Below are 15946 nucleotides of genomic sequence, written 5' to 3'. Positions count from 1 at the left end.
ATTCTTCAGCCAGTTGTCGGGACCAGTAAGCAAGATACTGATGCTGAACTTAAAAATAAACAAACCCGAAACCCAGATTCGCGGAAAATTTACGGTTGGAGTTTGATGGAGCGGCACTTCTAGAGGTATCTCTATAACTAACTTAAACAATAAACCAAGCAAGAATGGAATAATAGCAAATACAAAGATACCGAAGCGTATTACTTTGCCTACAAGGAACAGTGTACCCTTGCACTTTTCTGCTGCAAATCGCCAACCACATAAAATCCATTTATGCAAAACAGAGCAGGCATAAATAAATCCAAAACAAAGGCACAACCCCAGTGAAAATATGAAATTTTCACGGATTACTGGTATGTCATTACCAGAGCTGAAAATTAGCCCATTTTCACCATACACAACATTGAAAACAAATCGCCCAACATAAATTGGAATCCAAATCACAGCACTTGATGTAATTGTAAAGGTAAAAGCAATACAAACAATAAGAAGAACCAGCTTGAGTGAGAAATATGTTGGCTTTCTATAAAGTTGGTGTAAATTCCGTTCAATATTAACATTGGGTGCTGCTTGTAGTTGTTGTAAAAGGTTCTGGGGTAGGTGCTCAAACTCATTGTTCAGTAGATAGTTATTTTGCTTTGCAAAATCCTCATCAATTAGCAAATATGAGCGCATTCCTAGCACGGTTTCCATTGCATAACACCACCATCTTATAATGGCTTCTATCCACGCCATAATGCGAATAGTTTCAAAATGCCGCAGGAGAAAGCTAAAGGTCAATATAAATTCACCAATTCGTGGAAATTGTTGACCGGTTGCGGGGAATGGAAGCAAGTTAGGGACCAGAGATAACAACAGTTGCTCTGGCAACCAAGCAACTGACAGAACGATGAACCCAATTGTTATCATTGTTATTAACAAGCGTCTGCAATGACAATAGACAGAGAGGCGAACCATTTCATTCATTTCATTTGTAAGACTAAAATTATGATAGTTCAAGTGTGCAAAAAACCAAAGAACACCAGGCCGCAAGATTTTCTTTAACAGGATCAAGATTCTAATACAATAAAACATGAAAATAATCCCTTCTATCCAATAATAGAAAATGGATTCTCCAGGGGCTGAGAGAAATCTTATCTTTCGACTTTGCAACGTGGAATTAAAGATTTTCAAGGTACAAATATCTAAACAGATTCCACAAATTGAAGGTAAAACACCAATTCTCACTAAAACAAGAATACAAATTGTTAAAACAATAAAGCACAGACCAAACATTCGGCTCAACAACAAACATTTTTTGAGTTGAAATGCCGAATGACAAATCAAGGAACCAATAAAAACAAGAATATAACCACACAGAGCTGTAAGAATGCCTTCAACTTTTGTCAAAAGTACATATTCAGCAAGTCCTACATTAACAATAAAGAAATTACCTAAGTGGTAAGGAAAATATGCAAATACCAATATAGTGAGTGTGTTCCAAACAATCAACCAAAACACGTGCTTCAAGAACAAAAGAGAACCATCCAAGCCAAAAATCTTTTCTAAAATTGGACCTATTCCACCATTTTCCCAGTCCAACGGAATCCAATTAATGTTGTCATCTCTTACATTATTGTCAGCTAGAGGATTATTGTTCACATCAAGAGGTTGTGGTTCAACTTCTTCCTGATTTTGCCCATTTATATTATTATTCACATTTTCATTGTTTTCTTGATTCTCTTCCATAGCATTAGCCGGTTGTCCAGCAACTGGTAGTACTTCCTCTGGAACAGGCCTGAGCCAAGCAGGCAAATTTCCATTTAGAATCTGAAACTTCAACCAGGCAAGGCAGATAAATACACCAAGGGAACAAACGACAATGGAAGTTCCAAGAACTATGTCTTCACGGATATTCTTAGTTGACTGCATATCAACTGGTAGAGAAGTCAATGTATTAATTAATCCAGAAAACAAGCAATTGTAGATGCGAGATACTGTGAGTGGCACAATACCTAGCCAAGAAACTACAACTAAAATATAATGAATCCAAATTTTTACAGTTGAACTGATTTTTCTTCCAAAGTCAAAAAATAGATCTTTCAAAGGCAGTCGACTTGGCATATCGGGATTGTATATTCGTTTAAAATAAAAAATGTGTACTTGTGTTTACAAAGTTCACAATAATCCCTTTGACTGTACTGCAACCATTGAACAAGGCATTCCTGATGAATATACCGAATGCTACCTGAGCATAAGCAGGGATGAAAAAGAGGATTGTCAGGTGAGGCATTTGTATAACACACTCTGCACATTTCCTCATCTTCAGACATCCTCTATTCAATTTGCAATCAATAAGGAATTCAGTAAATATTTTTCCTTACCGGTACTTCTAAAAATATAATAGAAAATTATTTTTTGTAGCTAAGCAACAACATCATACATTCATTTTGGCTTACAGTTTTCAAACACTACATAGACTGGCTATCTTTAATGTGGGGATCAGTATACCAAGTGTCAATTCCTAGATTAGTAAACTAGAAATATTGTAGTTGTCTGTTTGTGTTTGTTAAAAATGTTAAAGAAATTCATATGTTGTGTACCTGAACGAAATTGTTACAATCCAATGCCTTAAAATTTTGCAATTTAAACAAGAAATAAAGTGGGTTGACAATTTCCATTGTTAGGTATATGAATCATAAATTTGCCACGCAGACAGTAACTCAAAAAGGGTATGCTTACATTGGTTTTATTATAACGTCAAAATTAAAATGTGACATTGGATTGTAAATTTGCTGACAAAGCAAATTTTGTTCGATTTTTTCCCTTGAAAGAGAAAAAATCAAACATCCATAAATCCAAATCAGCTTTGTCAGCAAATTTGCAATCCAATGTCACAATTTAATTTTGACTTACAATAACCAATGTAAGCATACCCTTTTCGAGTTACTGTCTGTGTGGCAAGATTATGATTCATATACCTAACAATCAAAATTGTCGAACCACTTTATTTCTTGTTTAAATTGCAAAAATTTAAGGCATTAGATTGCAACAATTTCGTTCAGGTAAACAACATATGAATTTCTTTACATGATAAAGACTTTAGTTTTTTTTACACAGTTTGAATCCTAGGCACTAGACTTGTTCGATATGACATCCAGATACGTGATTAACAAAGCATGCGGTGTAAAATGTATAAGAATTTGTGTGTTATCTGCGGCGCGTATAATAAAGTTATTAAGTTAGTTTTTACTCACTGATAGTCTGTAGGTACCATGCAAACTCTTACGCATTTTTCGTTGCATGCTTCGCTGACCATGGATCTCAGTTGTTCTCAATATCTACCACAATGCGGATTCTGCCAAAAAAAGTCTTTCGAATGCAGCTATGAAGTCAAGTCTGATAAACGCCATACTGAGTCAAACCACCCAGAAAAAATGATAGAAATGAGAGCTATTTCAAGCGAATTGGTGAGAATGTATAAAATGAGAGCTTAGACCAGACAGGACGGAACTACCAAAATATGGCAGGGATTGTCAAAGCATCCTATGAAGTTTTCCCTTCTCATGGCCCGAAACTAGCAGGTTCATAACATTGTTGAGATGCCAATCCTACCAGCAGAAAAAGTACTTGTGCAGCGCCTGATTGGAGAATAAGACGTGGCAAAGTTGGATAGCGTGTCTCTTTCCAATGACATTGTAATTTCGAAATTACTGGGCCAACTTATTTGCTTATCCGCCCTTGTTTAATAATCCTATATACATTTTGTGTAAAGTTGAGTTTTTTGATAATTTATTGTGTAAAACAAGATCATAGAACTTCGAGGTGGTACACTGTAAGAAAACGATTGAGAACCACTGCTGTATCTAGACGTCATATCGATCAAATCCAGAGCGTAGACTGCAAACCGCTGTGAAATAAAAACTAGACAACATAATCTTATTGTTTTTTCTTTATGGCTTAAAGAAATTCATATGCTATTAATAAGAGCAAAATTTTACAATCCGATAACCAGAACACTTGTAATTTAAAAAAGAATCAAAGTGGGTTAACAATTGAATTATCAGCAATCGAAAAAATCTTGCCATCCAAAAAGTGGCAGCCGTAACTCCGAACGGGTCTGTAGCGGCCTGGGTGGCATTTTTAATACCATCACATCAGTCTTGGAAAAGTGTTTTCCAGTTATTGATTGAAGTTTGTTTTTTGATAACACTTCACTTGTCGTTTGATATTTGGAAACTTGCTCTGAATAACTTCGTGTGAAAACTCCTTTTAGTACGTTACCAGGTTGTTTCAAAACGCGCCAGTTTTAACTGAATGTAATCCCCATTGCCAACGCATTGTTTTTCCCGTTCTCACGTTCTGAAATGTTCGTGTTTTTTTGTCGGATATTTCCGCTCACATCGCTTCACGTTTTATAAGCTCGACTTCTACGCGAGAAAACGACAGACGGAAAAATACAGAGAGTTGTATGATCGTACTACGTTAGTCATGGTGATTGCAATTCAATAGACCTGTTTTAAGCAGTGATTTTACTAGGTTTTTGATTATGCGTAATATTAGGAACGTGTACAGTACCTACAATAAAAAACCTTTTCTGGTAAACTGTATCAGTTGTAACATAAAAGCTTTCGGCTGACAAGAGGTTAGAGAATTCTAACCGCACGCAACAATAGAGTCAGACAATTAATTCAGCAGGTAAATTAAGTCAAAATAACATAAGTTAAGACAGATAAGCTCTGCATATGCTGTGATAACCTCCGCAGGTCTATGGTAAGGAGTTATTTTAAGCTATGAAGTGACTATTTCATCATATGTAGACTAGGTCACTCAGCTTGTTGTTAAAGATATGCGTTTAGTTTAGGAAAATAGCTGGGTACGCAAAAAGTCTATTTAAGATTTTATTAGTTTAGTTCAGAAGTTTAAAAGGTAGATTTAGGTTGCTGTGTCATAACATTTAAGTTAGGTTAAGAAAAGATTGTGAAAACTAGCTTCGAACGCACGATTTTTTCGGGTGAAATCCGGGAGCGAGTGGCAGGCTGCAAGCTAATAGATAAAAAATTATGGAAAACAACTTTAGCCTACCAATGTTCCGAGCGGAAAAATTTCTCCTCTGGAATTGGTAAGCCAGCAAATAACTCTACAAGCTGCTAAACATGACCGGACTGGCTACAGTGCCAACAACCTAACACGAACACCACCAAATGATCGGTTTTCGACGTGAAATAATTAGCGGGAAAATTCCCTAACTCGCATTGTATTTGAAACCTGAAAAGTCGAAAACTACAGCCTATTGGCTGTTCTTAATGGCTCTTTCGCATTCCTTTCGTTTTAAACTGAGACGTTTTCCCATCCTCTGCAACATAGATTTACAATAATACGTAACAGTATCCACATTTTCATATAAAAATGGAAAAATGGAATTTTCTTGGGGCCAAAATTTGAACAAATGAAAAAATTTAAAATATTTAATTTCTTTACCAATGGTAGCATAGGTTATCGTTCATTTTTGGTTTATCGCTAATTTAAAGTTTTGGTAAACATTTAAATAATTATTACCGATTATACAATCGATTTAAACAAATAATGGATTACTGAAGACAAAGCATTTAGTTATTGGCTTGCACTTAACCATTTCACCAGAAAAGATCGTGCGTTCAAAGCTATTTCCAACCTAAGATAAATCTACCTTCTAGTCTAAATCTAACTCCAATAAAACCTTACACAGCTAAAATAAACTTTTTGAATACCCATTCTCTTAACCAAACCGCCTATCGTTAACAACAGTTTGCGTTACCTACATATGGTGAAACAGTCACTTCGTACTTTATTTCAATAAAACTTGATTTACTAGATTGACTAGAAGATGCTAACGATTGATTTCAATCAATTACAAATACCTATAACAATTTCCTGAACCCTGTATTAGACCGCTGACAGATCCGCCTACAACTGCTGCTGATCAAAAAGTAGATGTTTGGCAATGTTAAGGTCATCCGGCAGATTAAGTTCGAGACAGCGATCTACTGTAAATGTAACCGTCTTTAACGCATTGTTTTCCTGTCCGGCTGCCAACTCCACTTTTTGCTGAGAATCTGAAATGCGGATTTTATTTTATAACTAAGACACATCTTCAGCTCAGATAGTTAAACGGCATGTGCTAAACAAGCAAGTGAAACTTGCATTGTCTACCTGTACAATGCCTAAGGACAATAAAAGTCTCTTGCAAGCCTCTTCGGAACACAATATTTGACAATAGCGTCGTATTAGTCTGCAGCTTTTGTCTTTCCTGCGCAGCAGTTAATTAATTATTGGCGTATTCAGAGATCCAACATACAAAGAACTTTAAATAATAGAAAAAGACAATACTAAATACAATGTAAAGATTCTAAAATAAATAAAATAATTTGGCTTAGTCCATTTTCAATGCTTTCTAGCTATTATACCTTCTGAAATTGTGTGTGTGTGTGTGTGTGTGATTGTCTCACACAATTGTCGCATCTGCCGCAGCGATCATTTGATCGATAAATAAAATACAGTACAGGCCAAGCAAACAGAGCACAAACGTTATTGCCAACAGATTAAGGATACAGCTTTCCGTCAAACGAACATAGCTTGACTGCTATAAATGTAGAAATACAAATGTTCAAGTTTCCTAGATGTTTAAAATTGTTTTGTCCATGTCTGGCCTGAGAGAATTTTGAACCCATCGATACCTTCAATGTGCCAGATACCTTTTGAACCCATCAATACCTTCAATGTGTCAGATGAGAAAAGATTGAGATTCGTAAGAAAAATAGATTTTGATATTCTTGCAAATTCGAATCAAATCCGAATATGTAACTTTGCTCATTAATTATTTCGCTTAATCAAACTAGGCGAGCTGTCTATCGAGCAACACAATCATGGTTTGTCAGAGGTGGTAATCAGCATTTTAAGTATCGCTGGCAACGGTATCGGTATGGCTACTTGGCAAATAATATAACGACGGTACCAGTGTTACGGACTTTGTTCCTCACATGTTGTGTTGTTACTTATCATCGTGTTTTCGTTTGAAGCGTTTTTACCAATCAGCACCTTTTACGCGTTTGTTAACTATTTTAATCACGTGATTTGGCACCTTTGTTATAAATAAAGATTGTGCGCTTTTTCGAGAAGGAGCTGAGTCTGAGTCGGCGTCTGGCCGAGACTAATAAAATGTGGCTTTTCGAAGACCATCGGTTTGTTTCATTAGCGTGATAACGCTACACAGTCTCACAGTTGAAGGATACTCACAGTTACGTGCAGTTAAAGGTGTCGCGGTTCACCGTAAATGTGAAATTAAGCCTGGCTACATGAACGAGAAAATAATCGTTACACCAGTACCTATTCGGTACTGCTTTAAAAAAATCAATTCGATATTTTGTGGATAGTGGGTACTGTAATAGCCTACCGCTATACCTTTTGTATCGCGCATCCTGCTGAATGTGTGCTTTTGTTCCTGTTATGGCCAAGCAACCAACGCTACAAGTTGTTTCATGTCAAAACACATTTATCCTCCCACTCCTTGCAACTTAATTAAATGTTAAACATTTGTAGATTAAAAAATACCCGCTTAAATAACCCGCTAAAATTGCCATTGGTGTTAAATCAAAATAAACTTTTAATAGTATAGGCCTCTCAAAACCTTGAAATATCGAAACCTATTGATAAATTTCTTGAAAAAAGTTTCTATATTTTCCATCAAAAATACCGACGGTATCGGTATTACCGACCTCTGTCATTTTGCTTAAAAAACGTATTAAATTAATTTCGGCCTGTAGCTACTATATATTACATGCTATACCTTCCTCACTTAAAAACATATAATATAGCATGCTGTGTCGCCATATACTTCGAATAACTTTTCTTATGAATAGATTGAAGCCTATACCAACACCAGCTTATGCTACCACCTAAACGTGCTCACGAACATCAATTACAGACAGTTTTATTATTACATGCAAATAAAATACACGAGTGTGATTACTAGAATATATACTGTATCTTGGATAAATAGCAACTATAAGTACTTTGTCATTGCGTCCGTCTATTCATACTCAGAAAAAAATCCCGCAAAAATTTAACAACGTCCAAGTTCATTGCAAATAAAAGCCTAATTATGGAATATTTCGAAAAATAACACACAAATTTATATCAAAAAATATCGTTTAGAAGTTATGCACGTGGTAGTTAATATCAAGCTAGATCAGTGACCTACTTTCTAATACTTGGTATTACTGCTGATATGAGGACAATGTGTACAAATGTGCAAAGTTTGCCAGTTATTATGCGAAAAACATATTACAAGGTCTGCTCACACATGAAATTCTCTTGCGAGGTTTGTATGGATCGGGTTTTCAACTGCTTATAGTTAAGCTTATAGAACAAACTTAACTCGATAAACACTCAGTTTCTGAGCTATTTTCAATATTAATGATAGCATTGCATAATCTGGCAGAAGCATTTTCGAAAGTTCAGGTATAAATCAAGTGTAAAATTTACATCGTGTTATTGTGTTTAAAGCTTGGAATTGTCATGTTTTTAAAGGATTCTTCGCTGGAAAATTTAACATAACCAAGCCGCTTCATTGCAGTGCATTGCATTTGGACAAGAAGAACATTTTCCCAGCTCAACTCCTTTCGCCAATGGGAAACGGTGTCGATTGAGTTTCTCTTTGTACCAAATGGATTTGATTTTGATAGTTGGTTTGAATTTTTGTCAGACGTTGCAGACTTCAACCAGCTATCTACTTCTTTGTCCAACCGAAGACCAACAAACTTATAAACTTTTTCCGTCCAGTTTAACGGATTTAAAGCGAAATCTTCGTGCCTTATCATCATGTAGTTTTTAGATCGGACGAGGTGACGGTCGGCGTAATCTAGCAAATCAGTGATGTGCTTGCATCCTTGTTTTCTGCAAAGAAATTGCTCCATAACCATTTTTAGCCGTTATTTGCAAGAAAAACAAGAAAATAGCTGCAAGAAAGTAACTAGAGCACAGCCGCATAAACTTTCTGTTGTATTTATGATTTATTCAACAAAAGATCCTCACCAGTACTTGTGTCACAACATCATAACTCTACAGCATTATCGCCCCACAAACATACCTAATAAGAACTCATAACATACTCTACTAACTATACTAACAGATTTTTAATTTGGCACTTGGTTTTCTGTTGTACATTAATTATATTATCCATTTCATGTTACGTACATGGTGTAGGTTACATAACCCATATTTTCCCTGAAGTATGAAAAATATTTTTAGATACTTTTTTGCTTTAATTTCTGAACTGATTTAACATAAGTAGCAACAATCGTACTGACATCAGTTCTACTCTGTTGTTATTCGGTCTTGAGTTGATGATAGCGCGTGGATCACGAACTAAATGAACTATTTTCAAGTTTATGGTCGGGTCGTCAAGCAGTGGTTGTATCCACGAGATGTCGCACATTGAAACAACCTGAAATACAGACATCTACTTAAATCTTTTACTTCTAAGATTACGTAATCATTACTTTTATACAGTGTGAAACTGGTTACATAATAAGTCTTTCTTATTCATGATGTAAAAAATTGGTTACTAGTTACTTGTTCGCGATTTTACAGGTGCCTGGTTGTTTCATGTTTGCTGTTTCATATTGTGTTTGTTTGTTGTTCATGTTATACGTTTCACATGTTTCATCGAATTACTGTTTATTTTTATTCGTAAATAAGGCTCTTCATTTCTTCACATGATTGTTTGTTTGGGAACATTTCAAAACCGTTTATGCTGAGTTATTTTGCTTGGAACTGAACTACATTAATGGCAAAGAGTTAGTTTTAAACAACCTTCCAACTTTACACCTATACCTTATAACTTTTAAAAAAAAAGTGATAAAACCGAATGACACAAGTTAATTATCAATTTAAAATTTACAGAGTATTCTGGACAAATGATTAAAAATTCACCCAGATTGGGAAATAAATTTTTGGGGAGCCCCGAATAAAATGGATCACGTGGCCACAATAATAGCCTTGCTCGCCCAAAACTTTAATCATTTAAAAATAAAAAATATTATTGAACGAAACAGATGCAGAGCATACTCACATGCTAATAAGTAAACTTAATACAATCAGTTCTCTAGGATCTGTTTTAGAAACGGGTACAAGTAACCAATATTACCCTCTAAACATTAAATCAATTAATAAGGAAGCTATGCATACACGACGATAATGAAAAGCACATGCGTTAAATGATTTAATTAATGCAACTGTTTGATTCTACTTTTAGTTAGAAATTTGAAGATTTGATAATATGTAGGAACAATTTACTTTTTATATCCGTTTACTCTACAGATTTTTTTTATAGACTTGTGTCCATAAAATTAGTTTGCTACCAGCATGTGCACCAGGTTGAAATTTATATCAAACAATACTTTAGTTTTAATTTAATCGGAAATAACATGCAACAACTTGATTTAAAATTAAAAATATAGTTTGTGTAATTGAGACCTTAAACGCCATCAAATCGCTTTTTTCTACTGCCTCCGATAATTTGGTCATGTCCAATTTATTTGGACAAGCTTGACCGCCGTTGGGTGATTTATGACAAATATTTTGGTCCCTGGACAAGAATAAACTGCATTTTAAGCAATTAGCAAAACACACTCCTTGACTGACGCACCTAAAAACACAACGGTATAAATTAAGTTCTGCGTTTAACAGAACGTTGTGAAGAAAGACGAACACTTTGGGTATAAACAAACTGCCCTCCCGTACGTATAAACTAAAGTAAGAATAGTTTTAAATTGTGGAGTTTATCGATGTATATCTTTAAAATTGTATAATTTTTTTAACATAAGCCTGATGACTAATACAAGTATGCTTTAAACAAATATCCATGTCATTACATGTGCACAACATATATTATATATTGAACTAAATCGAAAATAAAAATCACGTTTTCTTAAACCAATTTCATCGAAAAAAATACTAAAAACACACCGAAAGCTTCTAAACACAACAAACCTACATGTACTGCACAATTACCCCGCGAGTTGTTTTCTTTGCGATAATTTATTTCCTTTGATGTAAGATTCCCAAGCTGAGGAAAAGTTAAGGCGCAGCGCGTTGGGAAAATATTCTTCAGCCAAGTTGCTACTGGTCCTTGGACAGGTCCCAAACGGATACAAGGGTTCATAAAAATAAGCTACTCCTCGTTTTTGGTTGAATATTTCACCCACAAAGCTTGATCCAGAACGTGTGTGAGTGAGAAGTATAACAGCACCTGGTTTAATTTGCTGGATCTCAGGTGGAGATATGCTGCTTTGCACAACTTTAGTTGCGACGTTTTGGTTAACTGGATTGGTTTCATAATGCTCTGCCTTCAAACCACTAAAACAGAAAGTGCGTTTAGGCAAAATAGCTCACAATTATTTATAGTTACATTAGCTATTGTATAGTTGCAATATGTTTTCACTCTCGTATATTTTATAAACACATAAACGTTTCCGTGTTGGTACTCAGGCGTTATGTTATGTAATTACAACAAACGTTTTTAGGGTGTACTTTATCTATATAAGGTATAGGTTAGGCTACTGAAAATTAACTGGGAATTTGCCCAGCGCTTTTGTTTTTGCAATGTGCGTCCACACCCAGTGGTGGGATTCAAATACTTTAACATTGAGTTCTCTCACTAGCAGCAAGCCATGTTGACCCGGGACCCATATACACATAGGTCTATACATACGCTTGTTAACAACGGGTTCACGGAAGTCATTAACATTCCAAGAACCGGTTCGCATGAACCGGTGCAAACCGGCTAAATCCCAAAACTGCGTACACCCATTATTACAAAGGCCTACATATTCAGTTATGTGCAATGTGCTGTTGGGTCACAATCAGATAGAAATTTCTACTGCAGTTTTGAACTGGCATTTCAGTATAGTAACGTTTTATGCTGAAAAACAACATTTGTAACACAGAATGTTTCTGAAATGTGACATTTTATACATTTTTGACAAACGTCTTACCTGTTATAGATGCGATATCCGTAATAACGCTGGTACTTGTACAAGATAGTGTACAGTAATCCAGTCACAACCAAAAATCCAAAACAAGCTTTACACAGTAATTTAGGATTTTTCGACATGGTTTTTTGCCTTTCATTACAAAAATTCAACTACATATTATGGTACGTAAAATTTTAATTTACTGTAATTTGCTTCCAGACATCAAAAGCTTTCTTATCTTTCCATACAACTGATCCTTTCTTCTTCTCCTTGCTTCCATACATCAAAATCTTTTTTATGATTGGGCTTACTAGTAGCGTTTTTAGAAGCTATAATGCAGAAGATTTTAAAACTATATTAAATGCACTAATGCGTCAGTATACGTCACCTAGTACTAAATCGTGTTTTATAGTCACTGTTAATTTCATGACATTAATTTTGTTTTCCCATCACCATTAACTATCATCATCTTCACATTATCATGAACACCATATCAAATATCACATCACATTACATATTTTTCGCCATTGGTGATTTATGCTTAATCGTTTAGAACTAAATTGTTTGAAACATGATTGTTTAGCAGAAGTCGATGATTGTGTGATAAACTGATAATAAATTCTGAATCAACGAGCCCGGCAATCTGACAAGATATTACACTTGGTATTATTCCATCCAGTGACTTATTTATTCATTTTTTCCGGGGATGACCTTATTCCATGGATTAACTGTTGACGCTCTTACAGATAAGCCGCACAAGCCCTTACCATTCATGAATCGTCACGCGCATCCACATAGTAACCTACTTTGGTATGACGTCAAATTCCCATTTTGTGCAGAGTGAAATATAGCGTCGGCTACATCAACGTCAACATATTTATAAATACTTTTTATTTTATTTTTTTTTTGTACACAAATATTGGCAGTTTACTTGATTAGTATTCACTCAAAATTTCAATACGTTGTAGAATATTTAAATCTATTTTTGTAAAACTATAGGACCATGTAAAGTTAGTTGAATTGAACTGAATGCTGGACTGAAATGTGGCGCGCTTAGACTAAGTGATTGCCTATTAGGCTCTAGTGGGCCTTGTATCCAAATAACGCAGGATTATTCAAACAACGAAGAAAGAACCTTAAACCTAAAATTACGGTAATCCGATGCGCTCAAGACTTTTCAGGAGGTGAAATCCTTTTGTAGTTATATTTTTTATATTTAATTTGTTATATTTTTAAGCCATAAGCCAGGAAATGTAAGTGTAACGTGACAATGGTGATAAATCCTTCACGAAGGACACAAAAAGATAATTTTGGGTTTCCTTAACCTTATCATCCACGGAAAACGCATTTTATTTTTTTATAAAGGAACTTCTCCATACAATTAAATATATTAACACAAAATTTTTTTAATACTGCATCATACACGTAAAAGCTAAATAGTTTACTAACCAGCAAAAATACTCAAAAACAAATACAATTGACAAAACTGAGTAATAATTAATACCAGCCATTTCATCGAAATTATCTAAACACACAAGACCTGAAGAAAAAACAACCAGACAAATTTAAGTTTGGCGACAAGTTTCAACAGCAAATGTTTTGCGACAGTTATCTGTTTGAATCACTTTGTACAATTGCATCATAGCATTGAACGAAATGTAATTGTGTAGTTAGCTTTCTTATGTCGAGGTTTTAATTGTTCCAAAGTATGGGAAAAGATATAGACCAGAGGGAACATATAGTCGACATCGCTTTAGGATTGGTGATTGTATTAAAGATTTGACAAAGGTAATCATTTGTACTGGACTTATGCAATTTCCAGACGGCTATGTATCTAACTTATCTCATATACTCTGTCGTACTCAGTAGCTGGGGCCGATGGGGCTTGAACCCCAGGCCCACTGGAAAAAATAAGCCCATTGGAATCCATATGCCTTCATAAAAAATAAGCATGTTTACCACAAAAGGCTACAGGTACTTGGTTTGTTTGGCAAATATTTACTTGATTGACGTACTGTCAAGCAAGTTTTGTATGACGAGAATACGGGGTGCATCAAAGGTTAACCTGAATTTATTTCAACCAACTTTTGCAAGCTTGAGCTTGCCTCTTCAGTCGTAACTATTTAAATAAGTAGCTGTGTGAAATTTTCGCATGTCTTAATCGTATTCTTGTGTTAGACGAGTTGACTTGTTATTCACAAATAATTGACATTATGAGACGTAAGGTTTTTCAATTAATTTGCTATTCGCATCTCTACAGGAAAGTTATCCGTGACTCATGGAATAGGCTACAACTACTACTGCAACAACGTTTTTAAATAAATAATGCAAATATAATTGAAAGCGCTATAATCTCGATAGCCTATATTTACTCGAAAATGACTTTTCATAAACTTTGTCCCAAGCAAGAATGATCAATTAACAGCTGACTTTTTTGATTTTACATTGCTTAGAGTGCCTTAGACCTTTAAGTTGACTCTCTTAGTATATTTCAGGCCTAGGCATAGGCCGGTTATGTTAGTTGTGAAAACGTTTGCTTACTCGTAAAGAAACCCCAATTTTCAAAGCTTAGACATAAATTTTGTATAGCCAACATGAAGATCGCTTCACCTAAAAAGTTTTTGCTAACTTCACAGTGGTAAATTTTATACTGGTGTTGGAATGTCTGTGATTTATTTATTTCTGTCTCTCTACCTTTGTCATTTTTGCACTAAAACTTTTTTCGCATGACTTAAACTCGGTGACAATTCACTGAATGCTACTTAGCAAACCGTCTTACGTTTTCCAATCCTTGCTACAGAGCGTGATCAATTTCGTATTTCGGTTTCCATTTTGTAGTTTTCCTCGAAATTGTCATCGAAAATGATACAAAAAGTTTAGCTATGAATCGCTATTGATGTAGCCATTGCTGCCGTGTCTGCAGAAGATATATAGTCTACATCAGGGTTATTCAACGGGGGCGATGTCGCCCCCTAGGGGGAAATATTGTCCATCAAGGGGGCAATTGTGACAATTTTTGAAGTTGGGGGAGGGCGATTTTAGTCTTTAAGGGGGTGAAAGACGCTGTTATCATTACCTTCCAAGTTGTGATTTTATAATTATGTATCTGTTATTTACCGCATTATTATTGCATAAGGTCATACTTGCTTTGTTTCTGATAGTTCTTTCTTTTTTGGAATAATTTCAAAGCATATTGTACATCGCAAGAATCAAATACATTCGTAGATATATAATCATAGGGGCGATTTTGACACAGACCCCCAAAAAATGGGTGATTTCACAAAAAAGGTTGAAGATCACTGGTCTACACAAACATCAACCTATATGTAATGGATTGCATGGCAGACCCATTCTTACATAACACTTAACCGTATGAATAGCGATGAATTCAATAAACTCGTGAAAAATATCATGTTTAGGCTTCGTTTGATCTGCATTAATTAACACCATGTTCGCTTAAGTTAACTTCAACTCAAAGTTAACCTTATTTGGATATTAATTCTTTAACATCACTTGTTTTCTGTCAAATCAAACTTGGTTCGTGGCTTTCATCAACAGCGCGATGAAGTTAGATCGTACGTTGAACCATATTAAAATAAATGAGCTAACAAGGGAAATAAATTGTAGAAGGAAATCCTGAATAAGTGCTTGTTCCAAAGTAAAGTGAAGTAGTAGTAAAGTAGAATAATGTAATTACTTGATTCCATTTAACAAAGAAAAAGAAACAATGAAAAGAGTTAATTGGTAGGTAATTCCCCTAACGTGAAACCGCAGTTCAAATTCCTAAACCAATAATAACTGTATGGCCTATTAAACAATTGTAATTTTCATAGGGAATGTGCCGAATAAATATTTAAAAATGAAGGAATTTTTACTACATGTTTGGGGAATATTGCTTCGAAACATTCTGTATATGCATTTTGTTTTATAATAAGTGGTAGAGACAAAATTTC

General features: G+C 35.0%; 1 protein-coding gene across 1 annotated transcript; it reads right to left on the bottom strand.

Moving 5' to 3' along the window:
• Positions 1–8049: 8049 nt before the first annotated feature.
• Positions 8050–12363, bottom strand: LOC143452449 (carbohydrate sulfotransferase 1-like). Its single transcript, XM_076953432.1, has 5 exons — positions 12015–12363; positions 11032–11376; positions 10495–10666; positions 9327–9463; positions 8050–8913 (listed from the first exon to the last, which is right to left on the bottom strand). The coding sequence occupies exons 1-5, from the start codon at positions 12131–12133 to the stop codon at positions 8499–8501; spliced, it is 1188 nt and encodes a 395-aa protein (XP_076809547.1). The 5' UTR covers positions 12134–12363; the 3' UTR covers positions 8050–8498.
• Positions 12364–15946: the final 3583 nt, after the last annotated feature.

Source organism: Clavelina lepadiformis, chromosome 4, assembly GCF_947623445.1.
Source record: "Clavelina lepadiformis chromosome 4, kaClaLepa1.1, whole genome shotgun sequence".
Lineage (NCBI taxonomy): Eukaryota > Metazoa > Chordata > Ascidiacea > Aplousobranchia > Clavelinidae > Clavelina > Clavelina lepadiformis.
Note: the sequence above shows the minus strand (reverse complement) of the source record. Positions and strands in the feature narration are given on the sequence as shown.